Source organism: Aquarana catesbeiana, linkage group LG06 (genome assembly GCF_042186555.1).
Source record: "Aquarana catesbeiana isolate 2022-GZ linkage group LG06, ASM4218655v1, whole genome shotgun sequence".
Lineage (NCBI taxonomy): Eukaryota > Metazoa > Chordata > Amphibia > Anura > Ranidae > Aquarana > Aquarana catesbeiana.
The window spans coordinates 172,230,072-172,248,573 of record NC_133329.1 but is presented as its reverse complement, the minus strand read 5'-3'; the positions used below and the strand labels follow the sequence as shown (position 1 = coordinate 172,248,573).

General features: G+C 44.3%; 1 protein-coding gene across 2 annotated transcripts in view; it reads left to right on the top strand.

Moving 5' to 3' along the window:
• The window catches only part of LOC141101794 (BOS complex subunit NOMO3-like), a 365,568-nt gene that overhangs the window by 209,234 nt on the left and 137,832 nt on the right, over nucleotides 1-18,502 (top strand). For both annotated transcript variants that reach the window (XM_073591128.1, XM_073591127.1), the window contains 2 exons: nucleotides 2,140-2,222; nucleotides 4,399-4,558. In XM_073591128.1, coding sequence (XP_073447229.1) covers nucleotides 2,140-2,222; nucleotides 4,399-4,558 — 243 coding nt within the window. The remainder of the gene's footprint in view (nucleotides 1-2,139; nucleotides 2,223-4,398; nucleotides 4,559-18,502) is intronic.

Genomic DNA, 18,502 nt, shown 5'->3' with positions numbered 1-18,502 from the left:
TACTCTAAGGTGCCCTGCATGGGGTTCCTATGATTTCCGAAGTCTGCCTATCCAGTCCACTCCCCTTTTAGAGAGTGTCATATGGTGACTGGCCTTACTCTAAAATGCTTTTTGCCCCTCTTATAAACTTTTTGGCTCAGCAATGTCCTGTCAAGAAGAGCTTCATGCAAAAGTGGATATCCCCTGTAGTGGACCTTGCAGTCTCTTGTCTTAACAAGATACTTCCTATCCTTTAAGAAGAATGTCCTGTATTCAAGGACCCAGTGGATAAAAGGTTAGAGGCCTTCTTTAAAGTGGAACTTTAGTCAGAAAATTAAGTCCTGCTAGATCACTTCAGGCTGGCCCCTTTTGCAGGTATAGCTATTAAAAACATTAAAAATAAGTGCCTATACTATTTAAAATCCAGTAATACACTGTCTCATCCTGCTCTGCACATGTTCAGTTGCTCTCCATTTTTAGGCAATAGTAGAGACCAATCTGCTGACAGTCTTAAAAAGTTTTTAAAGTGGAAGTAAACCTTCCTATTTTCAGCCAACTGCCATCATGGTGCACATGTGATCAGTTATGACACCAGTTGGTTGAAAGCACAACCAATGTAACTGTTTTTGGAAACTGTTAAATCAATAGATTTACTTCTGTTTTAAAGCTTCTGTCACTTTAAAATAGTTTGTTTGGACCAAGCTGGTCCAAACGAATTATTCCGTTCACTAACGGATACTCTTGCTGATAGCGCTGTATAAACGTTTTGTTTTTAAATATTGTAAACATTTAGTATTAGCTACATACAGTATACAGTGCTGTGTTCTAGTAGCTGGATGGGAACTTCCCGTCCTACTCCGCTGGAATAAAATAAGTTTAGCTGAGCACTGTTTAGCTATTCACAGGAAGCTCTGTTTATTTCTGACAAGGCTTTCTCTGATTGGCTGGGGTGGCGATCATGACATCATCCACCTGCCTCTCCACCTCAGCCAATCAGAGGAAGCCTAGTTCCTGTTCCACTGCTGGGAACACAGATAAATAGCGCCTGTACAGTGTTCACAGTGGGGTGCATCTGTTTGTGAAGGGAATAGTTTCCACCAGCCTGGTCCAACCGAACGGTTTTAAGTGACCGAAAAGCTGGAGACTAACTTTAATGTAACACTTGGCCAGAGCAGCTGCTGCTAATTTTGTTGCTATATGGTAAGAACGACTGTTGCTTTGTGAATTTTCGTTCTATCTTTAGTGATATCCAAGATAATTCATGAATAATTTGAAGATTATTACTAGCAATACACTATAGTCAGTAACTCTTTTTGAGGTTGGCTTTAAAAAAAATGTCTAGTAGTGTCTATACAGTTGTTTAAAAGAAGTTTGTAGTTTTTTTTTGTTTTTTTTTTTTGTTAATTCTTTCCTAGGTGGTCTGTCCCCCGCTGGTTCTAAGGCTGAGAACCGAGCAGCATCTGCTGCGTCTGTCCCCCGCTGGTTCTAAGGCTGAGAACCGAGAGATCTAATACCATTGTTCGCCCAGTTCTCAGTGCTCCATGAGCTGGTTACTGTCAGTCACCGGCTCTCTGCTTTTCCCCCGCACTTTACTGGAGCACTGGGTTGTGGCTCCCGACCATGTGGTTGCGATCTTTCCCCAGCCTGGACCGGCTCTGGGACGTTCAGCCGGCAGCAGGCTTTAACCTGCTGTTTGCTGAAAACGGGTGACAGGAGAAGTACAGCCAAAAAAGCTTTTGCTGTACTTTTCCTTTAATACTACCTTATTTTGTATAGTGGTTCCTTTGGGCAAACAAATATTGTGATGGGCATATGACTGATCAAGGTAGTTGTATGTCAGAGTTCATGGAGCTAGTTTTGGTATGCATGGTTGACAGGCAAATGGTAACATGTTACAATAAATTGAATGAGGTGAAAATACTAAAAACATAGATCTAGTGTGGGCACAGATTTGTTATATTAGCTCTGCTGATTAGAGTGACAACCTTATTTTTGCATGTGTATATAGGTTTGTGAAAATGTACTTTGGTTAATAATCATAGCACTCTGTATGTAACTGGAATTAGGCATAGCTCAGTGGTCTTTTCCAGACTCTTTCTTTACATTTTTCTCTGTTTATTAACTTTGGCTCTTTTTGAAATTAATTCTTTTCATTTTTAGATCTGGTGAGAAGATTACAGTTACACCATCATCTAAAGAACTTTTGTTCTACCCACCTTCTGTGGAGGCTATTGTTAGTGGAGGTAATTTAATTTTAATTTTTGTTTAAGCAGCTTTTAGTGATGATGTGAGTGGCTTGTAAAAGATACCACTATCTCCATGCCACTCTGTTGATTCACCAATAATGAACCAACAGATCTCCTGTGGCTAATAAGACCTGCATCGAGCATCAAACCCATAGAAGTCATTTCAAAATCTTGGAAGTGGTTGTAAACCTCATTCATGAAATCTAATCAAAGCACATATATTTGTAATGTTTTTACTTGTCTCTCTCCAAAGCTCAAAGTGTCGTTTTTTCTTGTACTTCCTTCCTCTGTTATCAGCATGAGTCACTTTTGAGAAGTTTTCAGACCCTTTAGATAAAACTTGTATCAGGGAGGGAGCTCAGCAGGCGGCTTGTCTATTCACAACACAGTTTTTCTACTGTGTGGAGGGGGTTGTGTTCCTTTCCACCAATCGGCTCTCATACACTGTAACTACAGCCTCCCCGCCCCCTCCTCTGTGCTTCTGACAGATGAAGGATTTCAACACTTTTCTGCCCTTTTGAAGGGGTGTAGGGAAGAGAGGGGTGCAGATAAACAAGTAAAACATATGTAGGAGAATTTGTTTCATCTCTGTGTATCATCTGAGGCTGTTCACTTCACTGGGTGGGTATACGTGAGAGTTTACAACTACTTTAAACACACAGACGCATAAATCTTTCTGACAGGAAAATCTGGAAATGCCTCTTGCTGGAATTCAAAATGAAAGTTACATTTACACAGGAATCTCCTCTCCCCATCCCATGTCATTTTAGTGGAACTAACTTTTCAATTCCACATCCTGACAATGATTTGATTTTGGTTGTTTTGGATATTCTGTGCAAAATTGATTTTTTACTGTTATTGAGTTAGGTAAAAACAGGCTAGGAATAGTATTTACAAATGTGTGATCCTTTTGTATACATTATAACAACTGTTCAAGCCTAACTCCAGGTTTCTTGTGACTGCTCGAAACTTCAACTTCTTGAAAGTTTACAGTCGCACCTGGAAAGCCTATTTTGCTTGGTATGAGGCTATGACATCCCATCCTAGGAAGTTATATGTGGGACACAACCTGTCCTTTCTACAGCCTGGTCTAAATTCACATCTAACCTTGAGTTCCATCAAGAGACAAATTTTCAGCCAATCATGGGAGGCCGTAAATTCATTGAAGAAATACAATGCTTTCTGTAAATGGCTGAGCAGTGCTTAGCCTGGCTCATTTTTTTCTGGGAAGTCCCTGTCACCACTGGCAGAACCCAGCACTGTATACTGAATGGAACTGATACAGTGTATACAGCACTCCCAGTGGGCACATCTGTTGGTGTGAAGGTAGTAGTTTTAAAAAAAATTCAGTACTTCTCTGCTGATAACATTGGTTTGGAGTTCAGTACAGCAGAGGCACTGTTGTCATTGTAAATGGGAAATAGTAGTAGAGTGCAGATTCAATGGGTATTTTTCTGTACCTGCAGAAGTTTTTAGGGACAAAACACTGGGATGCTCATGTGTTGTAGAGATGTAATAAATATATCTTAGGTCAAAGTCATACAATCATATGTGTGCTCAGCCTATAGTACAGTGCCACAAAATAGTGACAGCCCTGCTCCATATAGACAACAGTTGTCTGTATGATGAACATTTCTTTACAATGGTTTATAAAACCACCTTTGTGAGGAACTTGTAAAGCCTAGCATACACAATTTTTTTTTTGTTCAAACCCATCAGGGCTGAACGAAAAAAAACCTGACGGCTCAGGAGGAGCCGCTGTACTACTATGCAATGTTAGCACAGCTACGTCCCCTGGCGTGCTGTTGTGTTTTGACAGGGGAACAGCCCCCGCCAGAACACCTCGGTCAGCGTTCTTAGCCATTGGCTAAAAATGCTGATCAGGAGCCAATCGGCAGACCTTTTTCAGTCATGCCCTTCGACAGAAGCTGGCCGAATGGCCGGCTTCTGTCAGACTGGCTGGAGTACACACAGGACAAAATGTTGGACGGTTTCTATTGAACCGGCCAATGCCACCCGACATTCAACCATGTGTACTAGGCTTAAGTGACCCACAATGCTATAATAATGATTGTTCATACCCTAATTTTTTTTGTGCGTAATTTGTGCTAATATACGGTTCTTAAACTTTGCAGTGTACATTAAAAAATTGTGTTTTCTTACTGCATTTCAGAAAGCTGTCCAGGAAAGCTCATAGAAATTCTTGGAAAAGCTGGATTGTTTCTTGAAGGTCAGATACACCCAGAGTTGGAGGGTGTTGAAATTATAATTGGTGAGAAAGGGGCAGCTTCACCAATTATCACCGTTTTTACTGATGACAAAGGTTCATACAGGTTAGTAGTACCCTGTTTGTTTCTTCTTTGCTAATGGATGTTTTTTTTCAAAATTGTATTTTTATTGGGTTATAAAAGGAGAAAAGATACATGTAAACTCGTTACACAATGCACATTGAACCAGTAAGGAAAATGCAATGTTAACAAAGATACAAAAAGAAGACAATGTAGAACACGTAGGTGAATATAAGCAATGTCCACAGATACAGGACACAGGGGTGCACTGTATCGCTTATCAAAAATTATAAACAACTCATAGGTATATATTAGAGTCCAAAACCAGAGCACAGTCAAGAATATAAGAAGAGTAGAGACTTTTGGGAGGGAAGAAAATAATCAATAGAAGGTCATTAAAGCATCTATTGGCATATTTAGCAATGGGGAGAGGGGGAGGGAGAATGAAGAGAGACACCATTATGTTAATATAAATATAAATTAGGAGGCGGTAGTTTATGCGTGAGTCCCATATTCCGATGGATCCCAAGGCTCCCACACTTTAGTAAATTGGGGAATGGAATCGTGTACAGATGCCGTTAGGAACTCCATCCTCCAGATCTCAGCCACTAATTGCAGAAATCTAGACCATGGTGGAGGTGTACTGGACAGCCAGCATAGTGGAATAAGCCGTTTGGCAGCTAGCAGAATGTAGGAGATTAGCCGGTATGTTTTTTTTTTTGGGTACGCCTGGAATAGGGAGGCCCAGCAGGCAATTTAAGGGATCTAGCGGAAGGGTCACGTCCACCTCCTTCTGTATGAGTTTGTTCACATCGTACCAAAAGGATTGAATCAGAGAACATTGCCAAAAATATGAAATGGGGAACCTATGTCAGTTCCAGTGCGGCGAAACTGAGGGATCATATTTATGAATTACATCAGGAGTCTTATACCAGAACATAAGAATCTCAATGGATGTCTCCCTTTGAGTAACACATTTGGAGGATTTGAAAACAGAAGACCAAATCTTGTCCCATAGCTGTACTGTAAAAGGTCGGGCCAATAGATGTGACCATCTCTTCATATAGTGGTGCGTGGTCTCCTCTAGAGGAGTCGACTCATGGAGGATGCGATAGATACAGGATATTAAATGTCGTTGGTGTGGGCCCTGAGCGCATAAATGTTCAAAGGCGGTTGGGTTATCAAGGGTCAAGGTTGAAGATTGAGAGTGAAAGAAGTGTCTAACCTGTAGATAAAAATGGAAAAGATGGGAAGGTATATCAAATTTCTCACATAAGGTATTGAAGGTATGTAATCTACGTGTGATGGGATTGACCAAATTCCGTAACTGAAAAAGAGGTACGTGGAGTCATGAGAAGACCCTATCCAGGGACATACTGTCTGGTATGAATGGGTTGAACAGCACATTCGCTAAAGGAGGGCAAGGTGAGGTGAGAGGATAGTCCTTGGAACATTTATGCCAGATGGTTAGGGTAAAGGTCATTGGAGCAGTGCACTGACGGTTATATATGGGATCCAGGGAGTGAGAGGCGCCCCATATCAAGGAGCATGGGTGAACTGGGTATAACCCTTCTTTTTCAATGGCAGTCCACTGATTCGGTGCGTGTAGAGAGGACCATGAAGTAATGGCCCTTAAGTGTGTAGCGAAGTAATATTTAGCAATGTCCGGGGCTCCCAGACCCCCCCCTGGATCTTAGGGAGAAAACCACCGAGCTCGCAATGCAATGGGCCCTACTTTCCCATACGAATTTTAGAAAACGCCTCTGAAGTGCTTTTAGCTGAGAAGAAGGCAGGGCAACCGGTAGTGTTTCAAAATGGTAAAGCAATCGGGGTAAAATAGACATTTTAAGGACGTTGATCCTACCTAATAGGGACAGAGGATACTTCATCCAGGTCGACAGGGATTTGTTAATATCTAGAATCAGAGGGGGAAAGTTAGCAGAATAGAGGGATGAGTAGGAGGGGGTAAGAAGGACACCCAAATATTTGAGAGAAGCATTGCATCATTTATAGGGGTATGAGTCTTTGAGCTAAGACAGTTGAGATGGTGTTAAGTGTATGGGGAGGGCCTCAGTTTTGGAAGTATTAACTTTATATCCAGATATGGCACTAAAGGAAGCCAATAGTTTATGTAGCGAGGGGAGAAAGAGAAACACGTTGGTAATGGTAAGCAGGATGTCATCTGCAAAGAGTGACAATTTATATTCCCCCCCCCCCCCCCGAATGTCCGGATGAGAGCGGATGGACTCGGCTAGGGGTTCTAAACATAAAATAAAAAGTAATGGTGATAGGGGGCACCCCTGCCAAGTTCTGTTTGTCATGGGGAAACTGGGCGATAGGAAGGATGACATCCGCACTTGAGCCGTAACAGTCGCATAAAGAGCCTCCAAAGCTTTTAAGAAAGGACCACTAAAATCATACTTTTTTAAGATGGCAAACATATAAGGCCAACTCAGCCTGTCAAAGGCCTTCTGTGCGTCTAAACTTAGAATCGGTGCTGAGCGAGACGACCTGTCCAGGAGATCTATTAGATCTATCGTACGGCGGGTGTTATCCCCCGCATGTCTGCCAGGGACAAAGCCCACTTGGTCACTATGTATCAGTTTGGGGATAAACCTGGATAACCAGGATGCAAGTATTTTGGTAGATAATTTGTAGTCCGAATTTAGAAGGGCTATGGGTCTATAATTATCCGGAATAGAGGGGTCCTTATTAGGCTTTGGAATAACTGAGATTATAGGAGTGGGAAAAGTGGGGAAGTGCCTTTTAAGTAAAGAGTCATACAGAGATAACATGTGTGGGGATAGAATATCAAAGAAGGTTTTGTAGTAAGAGTATGGTAAGCCGCCAGGGCCGGGTGATTTATGCAGTGGGAGAGTCTTAATTATGGACAGAAGTTCCTCAGTTGTTATGGCCGCGTACAGATAATTTCGGAAGTTTTATGGTAGAAAAGAAAGACTCAAATTTTTCCTGGGTGAAATTGAAGTGATTCTCCGGGGTCAGACCGTTATAGAGTGCACTAAAATGCACCAAATATTTTGGACTTCTCATGAGGGCAGTGTGCTCTAAACCCATCTGCCTGTTGGAGAAAGTCAGGAAATGGTCATGGGCATAATTTATTGACTAACATTCTATGGGGTTTATTAGAGTATACATAAAATTTCTGCTTCATCCAGAGTGGGGATCTGGTTGTCTTGTCAAGCTGTGTTGATTTAATTTGTTCCCTGAGGGAGGGACTTTACGTAATTTCTCCACCGTGGGAGCACACAACAGCCTCTTCTCCGCAGCTATCAGAGCGGATGTCAAGGACTGTAAAAGTCCAGCTCTAGCTCTCCTCAATCGAGAACTTTCAGCTATGCATGCACCACGAAATACAGCCTTGTGTGCCTCCCACAGAGTAGAAACCCCTGACACCGACCCAGTGTTGAGCTGAAAATAGTCCACTAAACATTTTGCCAACATAGAATGGGATACCTCGGACTGTAAAAGGTGATCATTAAGACGCCAATGACAGGATTTGGTGTAGGCCTGAGAAAGCATTAGATCTAGGATGATGGGTGCATGGTCTGACCATGTAATGGGGGATATGTCAGACTCGACCACGTAGGAGAGGAGTGTGGCTGAGATGAAAAAGTGGTCAGGGCGTGAGTACGTTTTATGAGCTGGGGAATAGAACGTGAATTGTTTAGCAGAGGGATGTTTGATCCTCCATGAGTCGAATAATCGACGGGGCCTAATACATTTACGAAAATCATTAGCTTGGGACGAGATTTTTTTGGATGGTACAGTACTGAAGAGGGTCTATCTATCTCTAGAGGGTGACATAACCAAATTAAAGTCCCCCACCAATGATCATAAAAGGTTGTGTGCAGTATTGAGGGGTATCAAAAAGTTTGTTTAGAAACTCAATCCGGCCTGTATTAGGGGCATAGAGATTGACAAGTGTAAAGGAAGCAGACATATATTTGCAATTTAAGATAAGAAATCTCCCGGGGGGGTCTGCATGGGATTTTTTTTACCTTAACAGGGCATGACTTCCTAATCAGAATTGCCACTCCTGCCTTGCCCGTGGAGTCAGAGGCAAGGAAGGAGGTGGGGAAAAACTTTGAGGCAAAGTTAAATGAACCTCCTGCCCGGAAGTGAGTTTCCTGGATCATTAGCACTTCTGCGCCTGAGGCTCTGAAGTCCTTCAGAGCCATCCAGCGTTTACTAATAGAACCTAGGCCCTTCACATTATATGACATGATCTTCAGGGCCATGACTGTATTCTATTCAGAATACTCATATTCAGGCTCGTGTAGAGATAGTATGGGAGAGGAGCAATACAATATCGACAAAGGAATATGTATAATTCTGACTGTGAATGGTATTATTAACAGTAACTCCTCAACACGCGAGTGTTAACAGATGAACTCTGTAGTTAAACCTCTTTAAAGCAAGGAAACAGAAACATTGTGGTTGCAACCTATAAAGCTGATCTATAAACATGGACATAAGAAGAAAAAAAAAACAAACAAAACAGAAAAAAGAAACAAAATACTTACATTTTCGAAAGCCTGAGATGTTACTGCATCTCAGGGAGCCCTGGATGTAATCCAAGGCTTGGTAGGGGCATATATGGACTTCCATCAGGAGACTCTGGATAGGAAAAAAGGAAGGGGCAGCTGCTCACCTCAAAAAAGTGAAACTTCACTATAACATCCCTGGGCCTAGCTCCAGCCGAAGGTTTTGGGCCCAAGGACCGGTGTGCCCTATCCAAGCGTCAGTCTATGTCCACCACTGTGGGAGCCAGAGTGTTAAAAAGACCCAAGAGATATTTACGTAGGTCAGGGTCTCCTACCGTTTCCGGAATTCCTCTGAATCGCAGATTTTGTCTCCTCTCTCTGTTCTCTAAGTCCTCTTGTTGAAGTTGTAACTGAGGGACTGAGAGACGCAGGTTGTGATTTTCTTCCTCAATGGCCTGTACATAGCTTACCATTTCATCAAATTTATTTTCTAGAGTATCTGTACATTCCCCAATTTGGTTTATTTCCCTCTCAGTTCGTTAGCCAATTTGCTTACCTCTGCCGAGACCTTAAACGTAGCAAGCAAAAGCTGCAGTTTAGCGTCCAGAATATCAGGGGTGAGATACTCATGTGGGGATGATGGATTGAGAACTTGGCTTTGGGTATTAGCTAGTTGAGGATTCTCTGTATCTTCAGTATCTAGGGATGGATCCATCGTGGCGAATGGGTTCGTGGAGGAATTCAAAGTTGTGAGTTGTGGCCTAGTAACAAAGCGTTCCATATTTAATCCCTCATGTGGCCCAAACTGTGGATTATAATAACGCTGCTGCTGGCCAACTTTGCCCATGAGGTGCTTGAATGTAGTGTTCAGGCAGGCTTACCTCCGGGGCTAAACATAGCTAACATAACATTTCGGAGGTCTTGGAGAGCAGACAAGGGCCCAGGAGTCACTTAGAAAACAACTGACATAATAGGGAGAAGGACTCTGTTAAGCTTGGCGGGGCCGTTGGTCAGCAGCCCTGTGGACCCGTATAGTATTTGTGAGGGGATGATTATTAGGGCAGGTGGTCCCCAAAAGTTTTGTGGAACGATGGCCAGCTGAGTGTCAGGAGAGAAATAAATGTGCCTGGGAGTCCTTGGAGTACCAAGATGGCCACCGTCCTCCAGGTGTAGGCCGAAGCCACGGACTGTCCTGGGGAGCGGCCACCGGATCAGTGAGATTTTTTTGAGGCCCAAAACCCCCAGCCGAGGACGGGTAGTGTTTCACAGGAGGATGAACACCTCAGGGAGTGTTGACTGTGGGGGGGATGTTACTCACTGTGGCCCGGGAGGAGATCCGAGGCCGAGTCCGGAGGCCTCAACAGAACAGCCGGCCGCGATGCAGGGGAGATACACAAAGGGAAGTCTCTCACACCTCCCTCTGGCTAGAACACTGCCCAAAGTCCTCCGGAGGTGGGTTGTCCCACTGTCGAGGCCGAGGCCCGCGTTCTGTCCGCGGATCGCCGTTGTAGGGTGTAAAAAGTGCCGTGCGGGCTGTAAAGTCGGTCACAGATCCGGGACCAGCCAGCCAAAAATGACAATAGTCCCCTGGATCAAGGTAGGAGCAGTCCAAACACCAGGAAAGGCAATCTGGGGCTTCACCAGGGCAAGGTGAGCGGTGGATGCTGGCAGATTGGTGCTGGGTATGGAGAGCTCAGTATCTGCACCTCTTCCCAGCTTCACGTCCAGAACACGCCCCCTGTTAATAGATGTTTGAATCCATGATACAAGGCTATCAAAACATAAACCTCATTTTTTTTTTTTTTTTTTTTTCTTTCTGGTTTTTAGATAGGGAATTGTTGGATCTATTAGCTTTTTATTGTCTGTGTCCCCATTGGACATTTTCCTTTCCTTTATAGAAATGAACACTGACAGTAAAATAACCTGATATGGGTTCTAACCATCCTATGCTTTAAAACAAACATTTATTAACTGGGGTGCCACGAAGATCCGCAGGTGTGCTGTAGCAAAAGGACAAAAAACTGCCCAGTCTGATCTGAGACACTCTGTGTTAACTTCTGTATACAGACAGGTGAGGGAGAATACAGCCCACATCTCCTCCTGGCTCTTTCCTTCTTTCTGCTGCTATCTGTACTCCTGTCAGCAAACCCCGAATGTTTAGTGGACCACCTGTCCATGTCCTACCAACCGATGACGACATTGGTTGCTAAGGACACGTCAGGTGCCCATGCAGCATTCTGGGTTGCTAACAGGAGTTCGGAGAGCAGGAGAGGGCCGGGAAGAGGTGTGGGCTGTGCTCTCTTCCTCCTGTCTGTGTACAGAAATTAAAACAGAGCAGATTGGACTGTAGAGGGGTTGCTCATCTCCCACCATTCACCTCTACACACTACTGCTGTCCCGGCAGCAGAAATTGTGGGTGGGAGCGGTAATCAAACCCTGTACAGCTCCGATCTGGAATTTGTTTGGGGGGGGGGTTGTGGTAGGAGGGAGGATCTAGCAAAAGTGTGTGCATTTGCGCCGGGTAAAAAACATGCTTACCAGTACCATGTATTTTGTAGCAGCGAGATTTTTAAAATCATGCTGGCACCTTTTTTTTTGCATTTTTCATGCACATAGAACAGCCCATTTAAAAAATAAAATGTGTGCACTCGGATGCACCTCCTGATGTGAATGAGCCGCCAATGTACCCCAGGATTGTGCAAAACTCTAAAGCGTGCCTTGATTAAAAAAAAGGTTGAGAAACACTGCTGTAAGACTATAAAATCTACACTTCAAGCAGGCTAACCTTGTACATTTGAAAATGCTACATTTGATTTTAAATCTTTTTTTTACCTTTTATTAGTTACGATTTATGGTACATGAACCATATATTGCTGCACGGATATACTTTTCTCAAAATATTTATTGGTAGGCACAGCAGACCATTATGGTATTAACCCTATCCATAGCAGGATAGACATCTCAGGTTTGTTTTTTGTTTCTTCTCAACAATCCTGCATTCTCATTTTTTTATTTTTTTCTCCCTTTTTCTGGATTTTGTCTGACTCCTTGTGTCACATTGGGGTTCAACATTCATTGATTCAGAGCTAGAGATACTCTACTTTAGCTTCTTTTATTTTTCTCTGAAAGTACCAAATCCCAAGATTTATTGTGAGCCCACTACCCTACGCTGGAAGTATCTACTGGTTGGGGTGGGGTGTGTCTTGGGGCCCCCCCCCCATATCTGTCTGCTGTAGCCCATTTTCCATGCATCCTACCACCTTTCTTCAAAGGCCTTCAAAAGTTTGGGGTCTTAAGCTGGCCATAAATTTTTTTTTTTTTTTTTCTTCCCTTGTTCGGCCAGTGGGCTCAATGAAAAAAGTCTAACAGATCCCTCCATCCACACAAATGATGAATCCCTCCCCGCTGATACATTGTATTCTGATAGCAGGACATCTGTCAGAATACACTGATCAGCAACCGCAGCCACTGATAGACAAAAAGTTTCCAGCATGTTTCTTCGTCAGAAGTTGACTGAAGTTTGGCCTGTCAATGCTAAACTGGATGAATTTTAATCCGTATATTGCAAAAAAGGTTTGAGACATATATTGCAGAACGTGGCACCACATCCAATAATGATTGAGCAAAAACCGAAAAAAGAGGAAAACGGACTTTAAAGGTTGCCACTACGATCCCAAATAGGAAAGAGGAATAGTCTCGTATTTAGGTAAAAATATATAACTTATTTAAATCACATTAAAAAACAAAACAAAAAAAAAAAAAATACATATTAGTGAAAAAGGTAATATAAATACATCCATTGGCGCGGACACTGAAATTTCATATGCTTAACCCTTAATGTCAGAAGGAATCTTCTAGGACTTGCCTGCCCTATCAGTCTCATAGGCCATCCATGCGACTTCCCTGTTTCAGCTTCCATATCTGTTCTCTCACATGGGACGGTGTACTTTTCCAGACATGTTCATGTATTTATATTACCTTTTTTCCTAATATATGTGTTTTTAAAAAAAAAAAAAAAGTATGTGATGTAAATAAAATATATATTTCTTTCTCATACATCACGGGGCACAGAGTCTCAGTAATCACTGATGGGTTATATAGGGTATCACTAGGTGATTGGACACTGGCACACCCTAGATAGGAAGTTCAACCCCCTATATAACCCCTCCCCTTACTGGGAGTACCTCAGTTTTTTCGCCAGTGTCTTAGGTGCTGGTCACGAGTAAAGATGTGCTGTGCTGAGCTGCACTGGAATATCCTGCACTGGGGCAAGCCATGCAACCGGATCCATTCAAGGTGTCTTTTTCAGGCCGAATTGGATGGTACCCGGGCCTCGTGTCCGAAGAAACAAGGTTTTACCTGTAATGCTTCTCTTTTTAGAGAGCTGGACTCCGGGATCCAGTATTTGGTTTTTTTCAGCCATATTCCTGGCGGGGATTTTTACAGGCCCGGAACTGTGGATCCCTCTATACAAAGGGGGCCCCAGTCTCTGAACGTTTTTCTAAACAGAGCCCACCGTGAGAGGTGAAGATTGGGTCTTTTACACAGAACCCTGCAGCTGGATAAGGTAAGGGAGACTCCTTAAGAATTTTTCTATTTCTAGTAGGTTTCTCCTTTAAGTAAATGTATGCTATGCCTAAAGTTGCCACCGGGGGAGTTGTCAAGAGCACATACCTTTTAATGCCTGATCTGTCAGATCGGTGTCCATCTGTACTCTCTTCCAAGCCATCCTCCAGGTAGGATGTAAGAAGGGGGGTTTTCTCCTGCAGGAATTCTCCCCCCCCCCACAGCTTAGGTTAAGGCACAGGGAATCGGTAATATACCGCGCCGCCATTACAGCGGCTTCCTATCCATCGGCCCTCCTCTCTCCTCCACCTCAGCCTCCCCTCCATCCTGGTTCCGAGGATTGGAGCCTCGGCTCGCGCGGGAAAGCGGTCTTTTTTGAAAAGACGAGGAGGGGGGGGGCGGAGCGTTAACGCGACATCTGCGTGGTTAGACGCCCACATTGCAGGCTACACACAAACTTTAAAGTGCACTCTTTTTCAGATGCACACGGCTTATGGAGGGACACAGAGCAGACGGGCGCATGTGAGTGTGGGGAACACAGGCATTCCCAGGCAACATTTACTTAGGCACCAGACTGAGACTTGGTAGCAGCGGCAGTTGCTGAACTACATTGCTCAGCAGTCAGTGCATTCTGGTAGTACCTCTGCCTTTGTTGTTTGGCACTATGGGCAGAAGAGGTACAAATACCCCGAAAAATAGGGGCTCTAAGGGATCTCTCTCAGGCTCTGAGGATCCCCCCTCTGCAGCACCTTCCCCCCCTGAAGGACCCTGGGGAAGCTGGCCAGGGTGAGCCGTCGGGGTCAGGGGCTGCAACTGCTTCTGGTACTTCAGCCCCTGTATACATTACTCAAGAGGTTTTTTCCTCAACCATAAATGGATTAGAGGAAAGACTAGTGGCCTTAATCGCATCTTCACTCAGTGGAAGAAAATGCACTAGGTTACCCTCTGCCACCCAGGACCCTTAAGCAGAGGAACTCTGGGGGAAAAAGGAGAGGAATCCCCCTCAGAGGATCGGGATGAAACTGATGACTCCTCTTCTGAGGAATCAAGTGGAGAAGGGCCCACTAGAGATCTTTTGGCTATAATTGTCCAAATCCTCTCCGAACAGCCTTGCACCAGGAAAGGGAAATCCAGCCAGAAGCTTCTTACATGGTGATTCAACCGTAAGATTCTACGCATATGCACTAACCCAAGTGTAAGGCGAGAGTTCTGGAGGATAGAATTTTCTGATTGCATCAGCCGCAGAACACAAAGCCGCTGGTAGGTTGGCCAACCCCCAGGCTTGCTGTTCAGGTAAAACTTTACGGTCCTGTTTAACATGGTCTCTCAAGTATCGACAAACTCCGATTGCTGCCACTGCAAGTTGAGCCACTGAACCTGCCAAGGAGAAAAACAAGTGGGAAATGCACCCTCTTGCCAGTTAAGAAAAGGAGTAAACATCTCTCTTTTAAACGTACTCTGTCCCCAGTGCCAGGAGCATCAGCCTCCAGGCAGTCGCAATGGCCTCCTCCGTCAGGCTCAAGAACTAAATCTCAGAGTCGACCCCAGGGACAAAAGAAGTCTTGGGGGAGGAAATCTAAAAGACAAAATGCTAAAGCCTCTTTATGAAGGAGAGCCCCCGCTCGCTCGAATGGGCAGTAGACTGCTACAGTTTTCAAGGCTCTGGCAGGAGGATTTTCAGGACAGATGGGTGGTCTCCACAATATCTCTAGGTTACAAACTAAAGTTCAGAGAATTCCCTTCTCCTCGTTTCCTCAGATCAAATGTTCCCAGAGACCCAGAGAAAAAAAAGTCTCTCTTTCTAGCGTTGGAGCGACTATTTTCGCAAAAAATTATTGTGGTAGTTCCCACGCAAGAGCAGGGATTGGGGTTTTATTCAAACCTTTTTACGATACCAAAGCCAAATGGAGATGTCAGACCCATTCTAGATCTCAAAGATCTAAACCGATTCCTAAAAGTACGGTCCTTTTGCATGGAATCAATCCGATCGGTAGTCTCCATCCTACAAGGAGGAGAACTTCTGGTGTCAATAGACATTAAGGATGCATACCTGCATGTACCTGCGCATCAAAAGTACCTGCGTTTCGAAGTAGAAAAACACCACATTCAGTTTGTAGCTCTGCCTTTCGGGCTAGCTACTGCACCTCGGGTGTTTACAAAAATCTTGGCCCCTCCTCTGGCCAGATTAAGGGCCCAAGGTATAACAGTAATAGCATACCTAGACGACTTGCTCTTGATGGAGCAGTCGGTAGCCCGCTTGGACCAAAACTTGGTCACCACAGTCAACTGCCTGGAATACCTAGGTTGGGTCCTCAACTTAGAGAAGTCTTCTTTAAAACCAGTAAGAAGACTAGAGTATTTGGGTCTGGTCATAGATACAGACCAGAAGAGGGTATTTTACCCCAGGCAAAGATCAGTGCCATAAAAGAACTGATTCAGGTAGTCAGGGCAAAGAAGGGTCCTTCTATTCGCCTTTGTATGAGGCTGCTGGGGAAGTTGGTGGCTTCATTCGAAGCAGTTCCCTATGCTCAGTTTCATTCCAGACTGCTGCAAAACAGTATCCTGTCTGCCTGAAACAAGACGGTTCAGGCGTTAGATTTTCTGATGCTTCTGTCTCCTACAGTGTGTCAGAGCCTCAGTTGGTGGATACCCGAAAATCTGCAAAAAGGAAATCTTTTTTACCAGTTACCTTGACAGTGGTAACAAGAGATGCCAGTCTTTCGGGTTGGGGAGCAGTTCTGGAACAGTCGACTGTCCAAGGGAGATGGTCCAAGACCTAGAGGACCTTACCCATCAACATTCTGGAGATCGGTGTGGCGTATCTAGCCCTAAAGGCCTGGACACTCGGGTTACAGGGTTGCCCTGTCAGGATCCAGTCCGACAATGCCACAGCAGTGGCCTACATCAATCACCAAGGAGTCGTGCAGCTCAGGGAGAAGTAAACCAGATCTTAATCTGGGCAGAAAAGCATGTGCTATGCATATCGGCAATCTTCATTCCGGAGGGTAGAGAACTGGCAGGCGGACTACTTGAGTCGCCAGCAGTTAGTCCCAGGGAAATGGTCTCTTCACTCCGAAGTCTTCTTGGCCATATGCCAAAGATGGGGGGTTCCGAATGTAGATCTCTTTGCGTCCAGGTTCAACAACAAGATCAACAATTTTGTGTCAAGAACAAGGGATTCTCTTGCATGCAGGACGGATGCGTTGGTGACTCTGTGGCATCAGTTCTCACTGATCTATGCATTCCCTCCTATTCTGCTACTGCCACGACTTCTTCGCAGGATCAGGCAGGAAAAGAAGTCGGTACTTCTGGTGGCCCCAGCGTGGCCCAGAAGAGCTTGGTATGCAGAAATAGTAAAAATGCCAGTAGGTTCCCCGTGGACCCTACCGTCATGTCCAGACCTGTTATCCCAAGGTCCAGTGTTCCATCCTGCCTTACAAACACTAAATTTGACAGTTTGGCTATTGAAACCCACGTTCTGAAGAGTCGTGGGCTTTCAGGCCCTGTGATTTCTACCTTGATTAATGCAAGGAAGCCAGCTTCCAGAATGATTTATCATAGAGTCTGGAAAGCTTATGTCTCCTGGTGTGAATCCAGGGGTTGGCATCCCAGAAAATATGTCGTAGGTAGAATCCTTGACTTTCTGCAAATGGGGTTAGAAATGAAGCTGGCCTTGAGTACCATCAAGGGCCAGGTCTCGGCCTTGTCAGTATTGTTTCAACGTCTGCTTGCTTCGCGTTCTTTGGTCCGAAGGTTTATACAGGGGGTAACGTGCCTTAATCCTCCGGTTAAGGCACCCCTAAACCCCTGGGACTTGAATTTGGTTCTGTCAGTTTTACAGAAACAGTCTTTTGAACCGATACGTCAAATTCCCTTGGTCCTGTTGACAAGGAAGTTTAATTTTTCTGGTAGTCATTTCTTCTGCTAGAAGAGTATCAGAATTAGCAGCTCTTTCCTGTAAAGAGCCTTATTTAATCATGCACAAGGATAGAGTGGTATTGCACCCGCATCCTAGCTTTCTACCGAAGGTGGTTTCAGGTTTTCATCTAAACCAAGATATTGTTCTGCCTTCCTTTTTTCCAGATCCCTGTTCTACGGAAAAAAGGTCACTACATTCTTTGGATGTAGTGAGAGCAGTCAAAGCCTATCTGGAAGCGACTGCTCAGATTTGCAAAACGGATGTTTTGTTTGTATTGCCAGAAGGTCCTAATAGAGGACAGGCAGCGCCAAAATCTACCATTGCGAAATGGATTCGACAAGTTATTGTTCAAGCTTATGGTTTGAAGCAGAGAGTTCCGCCTTTTCAGATCAAGGCGCACTCCACAAGGGCTATTAGTGCTTCGTGGGCAGTGCATCACCGGACCTCTATGGCTCAAATCTGTAAGGCCGCAACCTGGTCTTCAGTCCATACATTCTCCAGATTTTATCAGGTGGATGTGAGAAGGCATGAGGATATCGCCTTTGAACGCAGTGTGCTGCAGGCAGCGGTACAAGGTCCTCAGGTCTGATTACACCCTACTTGTTGTTCCCCTGCCCTCAGATGGCATTGCTCTGGGACATCCCATCAGTGATTATTGAGACTGTGTGTCCCGTGATGTACGAGAAAGAAAATAGGATTTTTATAACAGCTTACCTGTAAAATCCTTTTCTTTTGAGGTACATCACCGGACACAAAGGTCCCCTCCCCTCTTCTAATACACTTATATTGCTTTGCTACAAAACTGAGGTACTCCCAGTAAGGGGAGGGGTTATATAGGGGGTTGAACTTCCTGTCTAGGGTGTGCCAGTGTCCAATCACCTAGTGATACCCTATATAACCCATCAGTGATTACTGAGACTCTGTGTCCCGTGATGTACCTCAAAAGAAAAGGATTTTACAGGTAAGCTCCTATTTTTTACTTAAATACAAGACCATTCC